The sequence below is a fragment of the Rhea pennata genome, chromosome 7 (assembly GCF_028389875.1).
Source record: "Rhea pennata isolate bPtePen1 chromosome 7, bPtePen1.pri, whole genome shotgun sequence".
NCBI classification, from domain to species: Eukaryota; Metazoa; Chordata; class Aves; order Rheiformes; family Rheidae; genus Rhea; species Rhea pennata.
Genome location: NC_084669.1, coordinates 1,139,128 through 1,156,568, shown reverse-complemented (window position 1 = coordinate 1,156,568; position 17,441 = coordinate 1,139,128). Strand labels below are relative to the sequence as shown.

General features: G+C 40.7%; 1 protein-coding gene across 1 annotated transcript in view; it reads right to left on the bottom strand.

Moving 5' to 3' along the window:
• Positions 1 to 17,156, bottom strand: part of TCERG1L (transcription elongation regulator 1 like) — a 107,774-nt gene extending 90,618 nt beyond the window's left edge. The window contains exons 1-3 of the mRNA XM_062580392.1: positions 16,908 to 17,156; positions 15,825 to 15,971; positions 14,796 to 14,976 (exon numbers count right to left, since the gene is read on the bottom strand). Of these exons, the coding sequence (XP_062436376.1) occupies positions 14,796 to 14,976; positions 15,825 to 15,971; positions 16,908 to 17,156 (577 nt within the window). The remainder of the gene's footprint in view (positions 1 to 14,795; positions 14,977 to 15,824; positions 15,972 to 16,907) is intronic.
• Between the last annotated feature and the right edge of the window lie 285 nt (positions 17,157 to 17,441).

Genomic DNA, 17,441 nt, shown 5'->3' with positions numbered 1-17,441 from the left:
TCCCAGTTTGTAGTTAGTGCATCTTTAGAGATTAAAACACTCACATATTTGAATATCCCATTGTAACCTAGGGGGACAAAGCAAACAAAAATACTATACAAGTCCTATATAAACTGTGTGGAGTTACCACACTGAAATGAAAAATCTATGTTAAAAAGCCAAATATTTGAATATATTGGTATTTTCAGTTCCATGGCTTCCTAATCCTATATGAACAACCTTATTTTGTTTCTTCCTAAATACAAGTTGTCTGATTTCAAATCTGACTTTTTTGTTATATTAACTGTCTAATGTTAATGTTACATATTGGACTGCTTTCCTGTAATAATAAGCATGCAAATACCAGAGCTTTAGAAGTTGTATGTATGGGCAACCTTCCTCTCGAAAACATTCAATGCAGAAAACTTTTAATTATTTTAAATGAAAACTGGTAAGAAGTCTAGCAAATCCAGGCTTGAGCACACTTTTCACTATGTAACATTCACCTTTAAGGGTAACAAACTTAGGGGAAGACCTTCAGAGCTCAATCAGGGCTAAGTATGTTAAATAAACAAAAAAAATAAGTAGCAAAAATCTTAAGAAGAAAACCTAATTTGACAAACACCAGCTGTTACTCTCTCTTTACACTGAGCTATGTATTCAAAAATTAAGCAATCATTAGCTTATTATGTCATTTAGCAAATGTTTTCAGTGCATATGGAAATCCTTCAGGCAAGAACAGCCAACTGGTAGCTCTACAAAAATCACTGTTTGATCACAGTCATCACTTTAGGCATTTCATAAGTTTATGGAATTTCTTTTCCCAAAGAGTATCTGTGCATATATTTTTTTTTTCTTTTCTTTCTTTCTCTCGCCTTTTTTTTTTTTTTTTTTTTTTTTTTTTTTTTTTTTTTTTTTTTTTTTTTTAAATAGCCAGCAAAGGGACATTTAAGGCCAGCTCAAGACACCGGTAGGTAACTGCGCCGTGGTACAGAGTATCTCCAGCAGCAGTGAACGGGCTGCAGCGGGATTTCTCCAGCAAGGGGATGCCCAGGGCACGTCTCGCAGGCCCTGCTGAGGAGCAGAGGGCAGGAGGAGCCAGGGAGGCCACTAGCTCACGGGGGCTGGCAAAGCGACTGCTAACCCCCCCCAGCAAGCCCCGGACAGCCCACAGGGATACCTTCCAGGGCTTCACCCAAGACCTCTCCCCGTGGCAAGTGCATCAGCCCCCAGCTGGGATCCTCAAGGCTTGGGAGAGAAGAGCCTCGGGATTTTCTGCATCCCGGGCGCGCGAGCCGGCGCCGACGCAGCCCGTTACGGGCGTCAGGGAAGCCCGGCTGCCGGGCACGGAGCCCGGCGACGCAGCCGGACTGCAACGCTGCTGCTACGGTTTACGCAGGGAGCGGTGCCCCGAGCGCATGTGCTGCTGCGCATCGCACCCCAAGGCGCGCAGCTCCCCACGCACGGAAGAGGCTTCCAGAGGTTGAATTCGGGCTTTCAGATTCTCCTCTGGATTCAGACAACTGCTGTTACCGCTCTCAATTACTACTGGGGGTGGAAAAAAAAAAAAAAAAGCAGGTCCATGGTTTTTGGAAAGGAATCTGCTTTGGTTATAGCTAATAAATAATTATTTGCCAACAAAATAAGCTCTCTGCATTAGCAAAACAGAAGTCAGATATTTTCAGTCAGGATCACGGAAAAAAACTTACATTATTTCCACTGTATTTGTGGATTCCAAACATAACTCCTTTAGAACACCTGCCTACATGCTAATACAACAGACACACAGGCCATAAAAACTCCCCGCTAACAGATATTACTACAGCTTTGAGCCTTCAGTCATGGATAGACAAAAAATAGATTATCCTATCAGAGCAACAATGGAAATATTTTTTTAAAAAGCATCTAGCTAATCCAAATGTTTAGTACAATTTTGTTTATTCACGTGAGGAATAATACAGATCATTAGGTTAAAATAAACACCTAGCCTCCAAAAGACGGCACCCATTTCTAGTTCCAGGAGTTGTCTGCACTTGTGAAAACCAACAAAATGTGTTCCAAAATGTTTACAAAAACTAACGCTGTATGGAAAAGTGACTTTCCTACCAGCTTCCGTGGGTGATTCATAAGCAGAAAGGTTGTTTACTGCTCATTTGATTCTTTCATTTTGGGAGAGAAAACGCAATTCCCCCAAGAGTCAGAGAAAGCAGCACAATAATATAAGCCTTAGATGCACAGATAGCCCAAGTCTTCTATGAGCACACATGAGTAACACTACTCAAGCAGGAGGAGTTAGCAGGGGTTCCTTATTAAAGTTTCATCAATTTCCTTATTAAAGTTTCATCAATCAGCTGAAAGACAAGTTTTGGTGATTTCCCTGCCTTTGATGAAGTTCACTCTCTTTCCCCCTCTTGCTAAATAATTCCATGAAGAAAAGACGATGCCTTTAATTGTTAATACTTGGGAACATATAGCTGGGAGGATATTTTGGGGTCACCAAGCCCAGTCCCTTGCTCTGCAGCCAACTGAAGAATTCATCTCATCAATTTATCAAGCTCTAACATAAAATCAGCTATGATTTGCCAAAGGAACTCCTACCAGAAGTGGCCCAGAACATGGCTCTTCTATAGTAAGGGATTCTCTGCTGTATTCAGCTTAGCTGGAGAGAAAAACGTTCTCCCAGAAACAAATCTAATTTTGCAAGGCTATAAGCATTTCCAAATGCTTTTTGAAAGGGTTTCCTAGAATTGTTGATGACCCACTTACCCAAATTTCAATGGTCAAATACCCTGGAAATAGTAGGAAAATACTATCACCACTATATAGTCGAGGTGGCAAAAACTGCTAACACTGGTCCCTAGCATCTAAATCTGCTTCTGTCTAGATATGCCACGTCACAGGTAAAAACTGGCTGCTTAAATTAAAACCCCCATTTTAACACCCTTCCCCAGACTTCCAAACTTGCTCTTCACAAGCAAACAGATTAGGGGAAAATATTTGAGGTGGTCAACACATTTTTATGTGAGGCAATTGAAGAACGAAGAGCAGCTGAAGAAGCAATGAAGAGCTTATTCAGAGATAATTAAGATGATGAAATGAAGTAAACAAGGATAATGAAACAACGCAGCAAACCCATCACAATGGATGACGGGATCTCAAATACTTACCCTGAAACATCCTTATAGAAAAGTGCCTATATGCACAGAGGTAGAAAAGCAGCTGTTTCTGCGGTACCTTCTCCTTCACTCTAACATAGCGTCATCTACGTAACATTGCGAGTTGTACCTTATTCCCTGCTTTTGACCTGGAAGACCTATTTTCACCTGGCAGGCTTGTGCCTGCAGGCTACATACTGTACCTTGAGCTCCCAGGTACAATTCTTGTAGTGGGATCAAACAGTTCGGGCCACGCTACTGTATCTCGCCAGCACAAGGTGGCCAGAAGAGCTTTGTTTTCAGCAGCTGCAGCCCACCCTGCACATGTTCTTCAGAAGAAAGGCAAGAGCCTCCAGCTCTTCCATTGCTCCTTCTTTCCGGAGAACTTTACATGTGTCGGTACACCAACCCGATGGTAGACGGACAGGTGCTGTATGACACACAGGAAGTCACACGGCATGACATACTGCCCTTGGGAGCCCTTCTTAAATTCAAGTAAGATTTCTGCACCTATGTAGAACACACCAAAAGCTGACTTTTGGCTATTAATGTTGTCTAACTTATTGAAAATGGGTTCCTACATTTTCCCCCTTGAGAGAAAGGCAAAAGAACAAAAGTTACCTTATTTAACAAAATAAAAGTGTACCAACACTTGTAAAACTTGAAGATCTATTTTTATCCAAAATGATTAATTTGAACTCTTCTCTTTGAGGAAAAAAATCCATATTGTGAAAATTTAGTGTACAGATAAAATACTATATTTAAAATTGCACTTGATAATTACAGTCATTCAGTCTTTTTCTTCAGTTTGACTACAGGAAAACATCCTCCTCAAAAAGATAGGAATATCTTTCCCAAAAGAGCCACATAAAAAATTAAAAGAGCAAAAAAAGTCAAGCAAGTTAGAGACCTTTTGAATTTCTTGGCTGTCTTGGAGGAAGGAAGAATTAATACACACCAGTGTATGTTCCTTGCAACTTCTTTTAAAGATCAAAGGAAATGTTGGGTTTTGCTTATACTTTCAGCACATTATCTATTGTGAGCGCCCAACAAAGGCGCCGCGAGAGCTCCTTTGCACTGGGAGGTGTCCTCCTCCTGGCGAGGACAAAAGCACCACGGCAAGGCATTGACTTTGCTGCTTTTTCTTTTTCACTTGCAATAGCCAGAAGCCACAATTATAACACAAATGGTTCCCACTTCAGTGTACTGATCTGCTTCTACCAAGGTAAACACATGCCAAATATATGGAAGGACACAACACTCCCTACACACTAAAGCTTCCCAAAGTATGTTGAAGAGCTTTTCAAAAGCTCCCCCATTATATACACTGTCTATTATAGTCTACTTTGGGAGAAATGCACCAGCACTTAATACTAATAGGAAAAAAACATACTAAGGACCGTGCAATGTCCAGAGGGATCTCTAATATCTTCTGTGTACATTCAAAATACTACACGTTTGAAGCCCTTACACAGAAATACATACACTACAGAAGTTGTATAAAATTAGATACCAATTCAGTTAAGTTGGTATAATTCAGTCAAATACTTTGACCACAATGTTTACAAAAGTTAGTAACATGGAGGTCTTAAATCTCATACATGAGAAAATGGTGTTCATATTTCTTTCTCTTTGAAGTAATATACAAGTTTACTATTTTAATTCATAAAACAAATTATTGCTAACATTCTCATTTTCTGCATCCTTGTTTCTTGCGAGGCTCAAGCCAAGCCACTAGTTAAAGCCCTCACAGACAGCTGGTCTGCATTTGCTGTATGTATTGCTTATTATCCCTTATTCCTTTTTTCCTTCATCTACAGCATTTTAGGGAAAAGAATGCTAAAGTCTTTTAGATGACAGTTCTTCATTAAAATTATTAAACTGTTATCAGTATTAGAATTGATACCAACTGCCTTTTGATGTGGAAAAAAGGAGAATAAAGTTAAAATAGGCTAAAATGACTGTTGCTGATTGATCCTCCTTCCTTGATGACAAGCCATAAAAAGCAGAATAAAATATTTACATAGAATGGAATATTTAGAATAGAATATTTACAACCTTGCTGCTATGATAACTTATACCAGCATCTGACAGGTTAATGTTGCTTTCAACCACTTTTTTTTTTTTTTTTTTTTTTTGACTAACAGTAGCATTACAAGAGAAATAGTCTTTCCCAGCTAAGCAAAACATTTATTATAAAGCAAGATGAAAAGAAAAAGAACGGGACAAAACATCCAGGCCTTCTCAGGAAGACGAGTGTTTCCCCGCCTGCAGACGATGCAGGGCTCCCCACTGACTGCGGGGCGTCCGGCCAGAGCCTCTGCAAGGGAGCCCAGCTCCCTGCTAACTGCTGCCCTGCGTGAGCTAAGAACATCTTCACAAAATTATTTCAACCACCAGCTATAGATGTAGTATTTTTGAAAACCCTACATGCTGGATCGTTTGTACAGTTGATTATAAGAAGAACAGTTCTATACAAAAATGACAGGATTAAATTACATTGTTATAAAAATTTTAAGTTTAATGACATCTGTATCGTTCTAATAATTAATATAGATATTTACTCTTTATACAGATGCATCTAAATATACTGATTTCAGGAAGCTTTCTAGGAATTGCTGCTTAGATTAAGGTTTCTCAACATTTCTCAACATGCAAGGTGTGCATTGGAAAAAACAGTCCCAGCAGGTACCAGCACATAAAACCTTCTGCTGGCACCAAATCTTCCCCGAGAACGCTCGGAGAGGCCAGGTGCTCCCTGGCGCTCGCCTGCTCGCTGCCGGTCTCCCCGCTGCACGGGCAGCGCCGTGCCGGAGCGCGGGGACGGTGCAGCAGCAAGCCACGAAGGCAGAGCCGAAAGGCAGCTCCCCCCTCCCAGGGCTGCAAAGGGGCAGCGCCGACACCCCCCTCCAAGCAGACAGGTCGGGGCTCACATCCTGTGTGCACCAAAGGATGAATTTTCCAACTTTTTCAACAAACCTCTTCTCGCACAGGTTGATCAGAGGCAAGTGCCAAATGGAAAAGAGGCTTTAAATAAAAGTTTTTTTCCCCTCCAAATGTAATGAGTTGGAGGCAAGCCTCACATCTGCAGAAATTTTGTGATTGTTAGGATATGAGCTTTTTAGCTCCTAAAGCTGAAAACAGTGGTTGTTTTTTTTTTAGATAATTCCCCCCAAATTGATAGCACTTGGAGATAAAACTACCTTTATTATTGTTTTATTTACAGCTCAGATTAAAAGGCTATTTGTTACATATCATTATGATCAAATAGATATCCTCCTTGCTTGCTCTACTTAGATCTCTATGAGCTAAGATGATTTTCTAGTACAGCGACGTCAATAGGACCAGTATGTTGGATTCTGATGGTCTAAGATTTCACTCCAGCTGTGTAATAGTTAACACTATTTCCACAGGAATAAATGTAGCTCTAAGAAGGCTACACACAAACTATCAATAAAATATGGTTTAATTTTCAGAAACAATGAAACCTTTTAATCATTTCTCAAATTTGTTTCTACAGATTCTATGATCCACATCTGTTTAACAGGCCGAGTGTCAGTTACTCTGCACAGCTGGATGCCTGTTGGACTTCACTGAAGACAACTGACTAGAGTACTTGCTCCAACCAAAAATCTCACCCGAAAAAAGTGATGAAAAGTGTTATTTAAATTGGACCTACCTTTATATAATATTCTACAGAGTACTAAATCCAGTTTATCACTAATTCTAGAAATTCTGGAAATCTTGTCTAACACTGGACGGTTTTAGGACTGCATGAATACAATGAATGAATACAAAACAATTACTTCCTTTATCAGTAAAAAGCATTCTTGAAATTTTGAGCTGAAGATTTGAATTATATGTTAACAAGATGGGGACACAGTTGCTTCTTAGTTAATTCCCTCCTGTCATTTCTTACACAGTTTAAAATTCATTGAATAGCAATCTATAAACGTACCAATGTGCCCCCTCCTTAGGGCAAGTACCCACCCATGCGATGTGACTGCATCTTGGTTTCTTTGCTTTTTCTCTCCTAGTGTCCATTAGCCACCCGGAATTTGCACTCAAATCAACTGTCTGCTTGCAGTGTTCCTATAAAACTACCACACGCACTTGATACCATTTGTGGTTTCAATAGGAACTGCAGATGCCTGTTGCAAGGAACTTGCATGAATATTTGGAAGATCTATAGCACATAAATTCACGGCACTAGTATTTTTACTTGCAGAATTCAGATTACTGAAAATCTGATGGGCTTGTGACCTAAAATGCACATGCTTTGAAATTCTAGGTGGTAAACAACAGTGAAGCAGTATTTATCAATAAATAAAATGAAGCAATGGGTTGACTTAAATAGTGTATATTTCTCAATGCAAGGGAAAACATATTGATACTTCTAATCTTCTGAAGCCTAAAGAAAAAAAGCACATTTGTTTTTATATATGCAAATTCGTTTTATTACACATCTGCCAGTAATCCCTAACAGCTTACTTTTCTGCCCATACACAATAAATAAAAGAATCTTGCTCTCATCAAATAAAAACAGTCTCTACAAATCACTCAAATATATGAATTTCTTTATAATGGTGTCTTGGGAGCAGAGTAAGGCAATATTATAAAAAAGAGTCAGAACTACCGGCCTTTCAGTAGAGGTACTGCATGTAGTTTTACTTACGTAAATTTAAGTGAAAAACAATCATAACTGGAGACTGAAATTTATACTCAATTCAGGTAGATTAGGCACAAATTTATTAATCAAAACAAAAACTTCATAAAGGCTGCAATTAAAGTTCCAAAGTCAAGCATCCCCAGAGACTTCATTTAGCATTCATCTCTGCAATGCCTGCGTGGTCCACGAACAAAGATGGGTTTCCATGACATTTGCAGAATATTCAAGCTCCTGCATTACTGTTTTTGTTTTACATGTGGAAAGCTGTAGCACACACACATTAAACACAGAAGAATCCACAAATTTAAGGCATCCAATTTGAGAGGCCCAAACCCTGACTTTTTAAGTATACTTGGCATTACAAATGGTCATGTGCTCCAAACATAAAGCCTGCAACTTTTCTGTTTCTCAGCTCTCTGGAAAAATCAAGAATTTATAAATAAGTTAAGAAACAAGCAGAGTATTACATGTGGCAAAGGCAGTGAGGGAGTCCCATCTTTCAGGACCAAATTTAACAATAAAAGTAGATTACCATTTCTTGCAAACCCCTACCATATGCCAACTCTTAGTCTCAGACCTTTAGATTTTCCAGTTTCCTAGCCTAATTAATGCTAGCTCTTATAATTTGGCTCTTCATGTCCCATAGCCACTTCTGCCTCAACACAGACCTCCTCTTCCAGGCGCAAAGGCCACCTGCCTTCCTATCGCTCCACTCCTCAGCCTCGGAGCGGACCCATGAACCTGAAGGGACACTGCTCCCCATCCATGTCCGCCTGTTCTGAGCCTGCTCCAAACAGCCAGTTTCTTCTCCATCTTTGCCAACAAGGAGGCACTGAAAAAACTACAAGAGAAATATTTCCCAGCTTTATGGCTTGTACAAGACTCCTGGCAAGCTACAACCCTGAGCTACAGGTGAGGAAAATTCCCATCTAGAATATATGGGCACAGTCCTTCAGCAACGTAGTCCCTAAAATCTCACCAAGTACATGCATACTGGAATTTTTCAAAAGCCTCAGACTTAGCTCAGTTTGGCAACAATTTGACAGGACACCTGACAAAAAGATCTCCAAACTTCTCTATTCCAAATCTGTTAAAAATCTTAAGACTTCTCAAAGAGAAGGTGACCAAAATTTAACACACAAAGCAACCACGTTTCTTGATAGATTTGTATTTGGAAGTGTGTGAAATTTAAGATAAAGTTATCTAGAAAATTTTATGTCTACATATACATGTATATGTATATACATTCTAATACAGATACTTGCCATAGAAAACATTGACTCAGTAAAAGTTAATAGGATTATAAGAAAAAAAACAATAGTAATAGGAAGCATCAAGTATTTTTAATCTATATAGCATCGGTAATACCAAACCAATTTGTTAAAAAAAATATGAATTCATTAATTCTTATATTTCCAATTTCAGTATCAGTGGATGAAAGCAAAAAACCTGCTTTTTGAGCAAAGAGACAGTGCTAAAATTTAAAGGAGATAACAAAATTTTGACTTAGCAAAAAAATATCTTCTACTGAAAGGTCACTCCAAGAAAACAGGTTTTATTTAATACTCTATTTTCCTTCAAGGAAGTCAACACTAAAGTCTTCATCCAGGTTAGCTTGCCCCACGTAATAATGAAAAAAAAGTAAATATCTAGATCATTTTTGTGAAATACTAAAACCACTAAAAAGCTTTCACCTCTTCAGTATCTCCCAACAGCATTTACTGCTCTGACTGACAGGGCTCCCTGAAGGACATGTCCAAGAATGCAATGTATTTGCCTAATACATTCTTCTACACAGCTACTGAAGCAGCCTGCAGTACCAGAACCAGTACAATACTTGTAAGATCAGTAAGGAAATCTGCTTTATGTTGAAACGTGTTTTTTTTTTTTTTTAAAAAAAATAAATAAATTTGAGGAATATCAAGCAGTTCAAAGTGAAAATAAATTTTCAAGTGTTAAAGTTTCACTTAGCTCTGAGTAGGAACTGTAGAAGGCAGTATTCAAAGCTTCATTTACCCAACAAACTAATTGGAGCTCCTGCATCATAAACATTGCATTTTCAGGGGTATGTAGGTCTCCAGATAGCTGGGCTGCCCATGACATCTGCTCTTAGAAACTCTTGAGGACATGCATTCAGTAAGCTGTAGGGAACGCATTAGAAACAATCTTTGGGTCTGTGCCCTAGTACGTTGGCAGTGAACAGCCGGCTATGGTTAGACAGGCCTCAGGATCTCCCTGCAGGATTCCTGAGTCTGTGCATAGATCTACTCAAAACACAACACACTGAAAGCAATCACAGAATATTAAGCAAGCAGCTGATCGAACAACTGTATCTGTTCTAAGACTACAAAAATTCTTAAATGTACAAGGTGCAACTTCCAATGAAAGATAACAAAGTTATCAAGGATGAACAGCTTCTTATATAAAGATTACCCATGATATTCCCCAATATCTAGAAATAAAAGCACTGTTCTATACCCACCAAAGATGTCCGAGAGCACTTAAACTTGCATAATTAGTTTCCTAATACATGCTGTAACCCTTGCTTGAATGATTCTTTTGTTTCTGTTCTTCCTGTCTCCTACGTTAGGTCAAGATACACTGCTTTACCAGCACCAGAACACATAGGCAGCCGGCAGCCCTGTATTTGTCAGATATCTTTCGGTTTAATAAATGGCTGTGAATTCTGCAAAGCTCTTTTACTCTGAACCTTTCAGAGGAAGCAGGCTCTTTCCATAATTCTTGAGTCATGTTACATTTTGTCCACATGAAGAGAGAACAGAGCACCCAAAGATGCTGTCATGCCAGAGCAGTGCTTTCCCTGGGCCACTAAAGCAGTGCAAAGTACCATTTCAACTGTCTAAATTCAATTTCAGTCATCCCTTTGCTGGGTAAGGAATGGCTCCTCTCTCCTTTCGCCTTGATCGCATCATTTCCCAACCTGAGACTCTCTCTTCCAAATTCCTAATTATCCATATTTTCCCCCCAAAATGCAGAAGCTCTCACCCTTGTTCTTGCCAGGGAATAAATAAATAAATAAATAAATAATAGAAACGAAACAGGGCAGGGAGAGGGGGAATCTGTGCAACTTTTATCACCATTTCACAGTCACCCTTCAGCAAAACGAAGTCATGGCTGGAATTCAAGGGCTATAGGCTAAAAACTAATATCTGAAAGCAACAAAAGCACTGAGTTGCTTCTGACACCAACCAGGATCTTTTACCTCACCCTCAATGCACCAGCTCTTGTACTGTAAGTTGCTACTGCAACCTGCTTTGGTATTTGCTCATGCTGATTCTAACCACCAGTCCTGTAACCGATGGTTTGTAGAGTTCTCTTTGTAAAGAAAAAGATGACAACACTTTTCTATTTATATCTCTTCATCCCTCCTTTACAGGACTTGATGAAATGCTTGTTCTCCAAGATTTCCTTGGAATATCTTCTTGAGCATGCTAATAAGAAAACTTGCTTTAAAAGGAATCACCGTGGGCAATACTCTTGAAAACCAGAAATTCCAAACAGTAAGCAAGTATCTCGATACATTTAACAGTTTTAACAGTATTGAGAATCATAAAAGCACTAAACACTGAGGATCAGAGGGCTAAAGCTTTCATTTGAATGGGACAACTAAGCAGCCCTTCAGATCAGATGCTCCAGTAACACAATTTCAGCAGGCCACCAACCATACTGGGAAGTGCTAAACACAAATGGAAAGGAAGGCAACACAGCCTTCTTACAACCCTTTCCCCAGTGTTAAGTCACACCTCTGGGTGCCTCCACCAAAGGAGGCTCCATCCTGAAGCCCTACCAATTCAGTGCTAAACAAGAGCTAGTTCTGAAAAAATGACCTGGCTAGGACAGCTCTGGGGAAGAGAGGAATATCATAGGAAACAGAGGCATATCTGACTCATAACCAAACCAACCATGCTTCACGCCATGTGGCAGATGTACAACACAGTAGAAAAAAATCTTAGTCCTTTCTTTTGCACAAATATCCAGATACCGCCTTCCTCAAAAAAAATACAGCAACTAGTAAAAATAAAACAAGCTACTATTTCTAGGCAAGAAACTAAAATGTTATTATTTGCTTTAGATACACAAAATCATAAGAATATAATTTTAAGTTTTGTAATGTGTTAGGGAATAATAGTAGCTTCCTTTTCTTACAGAAAATAACAACTTCCAGTAGGTGATACTTCCAGCTGTTAAATTGTGTGCACTGCCATCCAGCTGTTAAATTATGTGCATTGCCATTCAACAAACTCCAATATTTCATTCCTTTATCTCTCTAACATTGCTGACAAATTGAGAAAATAATTATATCATTACTGATAACTGTGGAAGGTAAACCTTCCTGTATCTGATGCTTTCAAAATTAATGTACTCACATAGTCTGCAAAAAGCTTATAGACTTTTCAATTTAAACCATCTATGTTATTTGCCCTCAGTATTTTCATTAATCTTCATATTAAGTGTAAAGATTACACGGGAAATAGTTCAAGGACTACCATAACACTTCTCCAAAACTTTAAGTATGTCTGGAAATAGATCCTGATTATGTTCAAGGACACAGATATTACAACTTTGCATTCTTGCAGCAACATCATAAATTCACATGCTTGTCTTCATAAGGTCTAGAGTTTGCAGACCATGTGGGACATCGATTGATTTCCTCCATTTCCTCCAGCTGGGCCAATCTCCAGCAGCAGGACAGAGCAAGAACACACAGAGCAAGAACATAATAGCAGCTATCTCCCAAAAGACATTTTGTTACTTCAGTAATACAGGTCTCTCATATAAGGCCTGAGCCATTGAAAGGATATTCTAGATCAGATCTAGAAGTTTATTTTACGTGACTTCAGTAGCTATAATAGAGCTGTATCAAGAAGCTGGAAAAGCTGCACTCTGGATGAACCCTAAAATCAATGCATTATCTCAAGAAATAGTAGAGTTTTCCTTTTCTCTATAAAGCCACAAAGAAATGGTATGCCCACAGAAATTCATTGTCATTATAAAATTTGCAATGACAAAGTGCTGTCTGAGAATACAAAGCATTTAATCTCAGAGATCAAAGAGTCAGATATAACACGAACATGTGCACCTGAGGACTCAGGTGAAGATGGTATGTTGCAGTGCTGAGTGACTAAGCACACTATGGAATAGAATTACAGAGCAGAGGGAAAATGATCAAGAGCATGGAAAAGAAGGGAAAAGGCAGAGGCTGAGGAAAGACAAAAGAAACAAGAGTGACTGGGTTGCACAGTAGGTTCAGTCTGACAGGTAAGTAGAGTTAGGTCAGACAGAATTAGCAGCAGACAGTCTTTGTAGCAGCAGAAAAAAGCATGTTCAGGATAATTCTACCACAAACCTTTCACAGCAAGAGACTAAGAAAAGAAAATGGATCTACACCAGCTTGATCCATCCAAAGATCTCTTTAGTCAGAACAGACTGAGTTACAGATCCAAGAACAAAAAAATAAAAAATAAAAAACACTTTGAAACAACTTAGTTTTTTTCTGCGACTTAATGATAACAAACTTGGAATTGGGCTTGGAAGACTCACAACAAATAATTCCTCATCCACTGCCAAACACTTTCTTTATATGGGTTCACTGTGAATATTGCCTGAGTCGACAGTTCAGAATAGAGCCCTCTTCATACACTATCAGAAATGGCACCTACAAGTCACCATAAGCATACTTAAGCAATTTAACATTACCAGACTCCCAACCTGTCTATAAACACAGCATTCACTCAGGGATGTTAAACATTTGCCCCACCATGGCATACGTCATTAAAAACACATTTTGAACAATGTGTCCTATATGGGAACACAGCTCAAATATTCCTTATAACATCCAGGTAAGAAGGCATTAATATGATGTTTTGGGGAAAGTTTCTTGTTTTTTGTTTTTTAACCCATGGCATTATTATTTATGCTCGCTATCAGTCATAATAGAAAGCCAACAAGCACTACAGTTGAGTATCAAATAATCCTGGCAAGAATAGATGCCGCTTCCTCTAAAGTATTGTTAAAGACATTAAAATACAGGATGGATTGGAGTTGTTCAGCATGTTTCAATACTGAATAATGTTCACTGTTAATCATTGTGGCAAATCAACGCAAACAGTAAAAAGATCTCTTCTAGCATGCTCTTACTAAATCTCTGCATTATTGGAAAAATATAAGAAAATTCTGGGTGCTATACAGTTTCTAAAGAAAATAATATTTCATAAGATGACCAAGATAACAGTGGCTTTGCTATCAACTGAATGAACATTACTTTTGATCTAAGAAACGTAGAAACCATGTCAGTAAGCCACGAAGAATAGTCCAGTTTTGAATTTGAGAATATATGGTGGCAGTTTAAATATCAGTGGCATTTTACTTCTTAACTTTTTCTATGAGACAACTGGTATTCCAAATTAATACAGTAATACAAAAATAGACAGATCCATCTTTACAGCAGTAAACTTTCTGTTCAAGGGTAAAGCTTAGCAGTAAGACTGAAAACATTTTCCTGCTAACAGCTGTAACATACTTGAATTATACAGATTAATGAAATTTATTTCATGAATATTGTCTTGCATAACTGAGTTTTAATGAGTTGATGGATCAATTACTCTTCTCTACTAATAGCTGTCTACACAGACCACATTGAATTCTTAAAATTAGCAACTGAAGGGTAATACAAATGAACTGCAACAGCATTTTTTTCTGTTTGAAAATATACCAAATGTCCTGCAGGTGTTTTGCCCCTTCATTTTGGAAGAGGACAGCTGGTTACTAGAGAATCTGTTACAGCATTCTATTATTATATGTTCTTTTCCTTCTTTAAAAATAATTTAGAGGATGAAAAGCTTTTCACAATCAAGGTTCCAACAAAATATTTTCATATGAATGGAACAAAACTCCTTCTTTAGATAATGACTTACTCATCTCTGGGAGTTGGTAAGAATAGCTTAAGAAATATTTATTTATTTATTACTGACCTGGTATAAGCTGAGGTGCCAACACCACCGTGGGGAGAGGCCTTGAGGCAGATGCTGGCCTAGCTATAGCCATAGCTACTTGATTTGTCATTAACAGAGGTTTCTCATTTCCCTGGAAGATTCTTGATTCCTCAGGATGTATCCATGCTGAATCCAGAGCAAACGCATTATTCAAATATATCTGCCCAAAACAAGTAAATACAATAATATTAAGGATGAAGATAATTTATTCACACTTTTTTTTCCTCTAAGTTTTGTATCTTTGACTCAATATTATGACATGAATAGTATCTCAATTCAGGGACAAACTCACAAAAATAGATTGATTTACGCTCCATAAGCGTTTGCAGGCAGTGGTTAGCTGATCAGTTCTAAATCGATGGGCTTTTAACATGACTAATCAGCTTATAGAGCACTGCAAAAAGAAAATAATAGATTGTGCCAACTGTGTCTCAGACATAGCTACTCTAGAACGAGGCTAGCTGCAATATGGCAAGTTCAGTCTTCTTCTAAATTGGAGAGACAGGGGATGGGGAAGGGGGAAGGATAAAATAACAAAAGCTAATTTTAATTATTCAGTTACATTTACACATGTGCATACCCTCAGGCAAAGTTACAACCCAAGCAGGTGAAAGTGGAATTCTGGCCCCCATGAAACTGGCAAAAACTCCCAGTGATGTCAGCGGTGCCAGAATTTCACCCACTGTATGCAAAAATAATAATGTGTTGAGAACAGAGGGAAAAAACAAAGTTCTCAAAAAAAAATCACACTGTGGTTGTAATTTTACTTAATATAAATATTAAAGGTACTTCAGTCTTTTCAGAACTTCAGAAAATTGAAGATTTATAACTACTGAAACAGCTTTCTTTACTAATCCTTCCTTACAGCATTCCCTCTTAATAGGATTTTGCTTGACAGACTACTGACCTTTTGCATGCCTTCACAATTTACAAAAGCTGTAATACTTTTCAGCCCTTAGAACATACATTAGCCTTAAAAATACCTCCAAACACCGAGATCAGACTTACTTTGCAATTAGGTAGCCTTTTGTCTATCCAACTTTTTCCAGCGTGCGGTGGAACAGTAGATGTATACACAGGTGGAAAAATAGGAACAAATTCCACGCTAGAGGATGGTGAAAATCCTATGACCGGAGAATGAGCTCCAAATATCCACTTAAGGGGCGGGGGGGGGGAGGGGGGAAGGAACAGTGACAAAGTTATTTTACACTGAATAAAGCAGTATTTCTCATGAATTCTTCATTACATAGAAGATAAGCATGCAAAATTCCGACTCAGCAAACGTTATTTTGTTTTGTTAGGCATTAGGTGGTGAGCGACACGTAACGCCTGGGACTGACATTACAAACTGCTTTAGAAATCTATAAACTAATAGTCTAGTAGTTAAAGGGCACTTGGTTAACTGTTAATACTCATTAGTGCAGCCTGGTTTCTCCCTGCTCAGACAAAATCTCACACGCAAGGCAGAAAAACAGCAGGTGAAAGCGTTCTCAAAATACGCCTCAAGAGGCAAAGGAGAAGCAGAATAAAACCGGGAAATGTATGTTCTCTCAAATTATTTTGGCAGCGGGCTCGCACAGCAGCCGTATTTTCGCAGCTTGCTTGGGCGGTCTCGCACGTGAAAACAGTCGGTCTTACGCTCCCCTTACACCCCAAACCAGCTGTTTTCTCCCCAAGCGCAGGTGCCGGCGACACCGCCGTGCCTGAGGTCCCGACTGTTCCTTGTTGAAAAAGGGAAGGTAGAAGAGGAGGCAGAACTCGCCCCGCTTCCCCTCGGCGCGCTGAGCGGGGCGAACCGCCGAGCCGGGCAGCTCGCCGCTCGCCTGGGCCACCCCGCCGGACGGCGCCCACGACGTGCAGCGCTGCGGCTCCCGCGGCCCGGAATCTCTCTGTTTTAATGCAGAAAGAGGAAAAAAAAATCGAAAAAAAACCCCAAAGCTAAAAAACTCCCCCAAGCCACAAAATCCCCCCCCAAAAAAACAGATCAGAAATACCCCCAGCTCCCCGGACACCAGACGCGCACGGCTGCGGCCGGACCCGCGGGGCGCGAAGCCGAGCGCGGCGCCCCCCCACCGCCGGCGCGGCTCTTACCTGCCCGCGCGGCCGCCGCGGCTCCGCCGCCGACAGCAGCGGCAGCAGCGGCTCGCAGGGCAGCGGCCAGCCCGCCGGGAGCAGCGCGGCGGCGGGCGGCGGCGGCGGCGGGGCGAGCAGCAGGGGAGGCGGCGGCGGCGGCGGCAGCGCCGCGCCCGGCACCATCCAAACCCAGGGCGGCGCCGGCGGCTCGGCGCGCACGGGCCAGAGCAGCGGCGGCCGCTTGCTGGCGGCGGCAGCCGGCAGCATCCTGCATGGCACGGGGCGCCGCGCCACGCTCGGCGGCGGCGGCAGAGCCGCGGCGAACTCCACTTCGCGGCGGGGCGCCGCCGCCAGGCCCCGCCCCGCGCCCGGCTCAGGCGCCGCCCGGCCGCGGGGAGCGGAGGCCGCGGGCCGCGCGGGGGCGGCGCCGCCTCCTCCTCCTCCTCCCTACCGCCCCCCGCCCCACACACACCCCGGCGCTGAGGGGAGACGCGGGGCGACGCCGCCGCCGTCGGGAAAGGGGCCGTTGGCGGCGGCTCCCGTCGGGAAAGC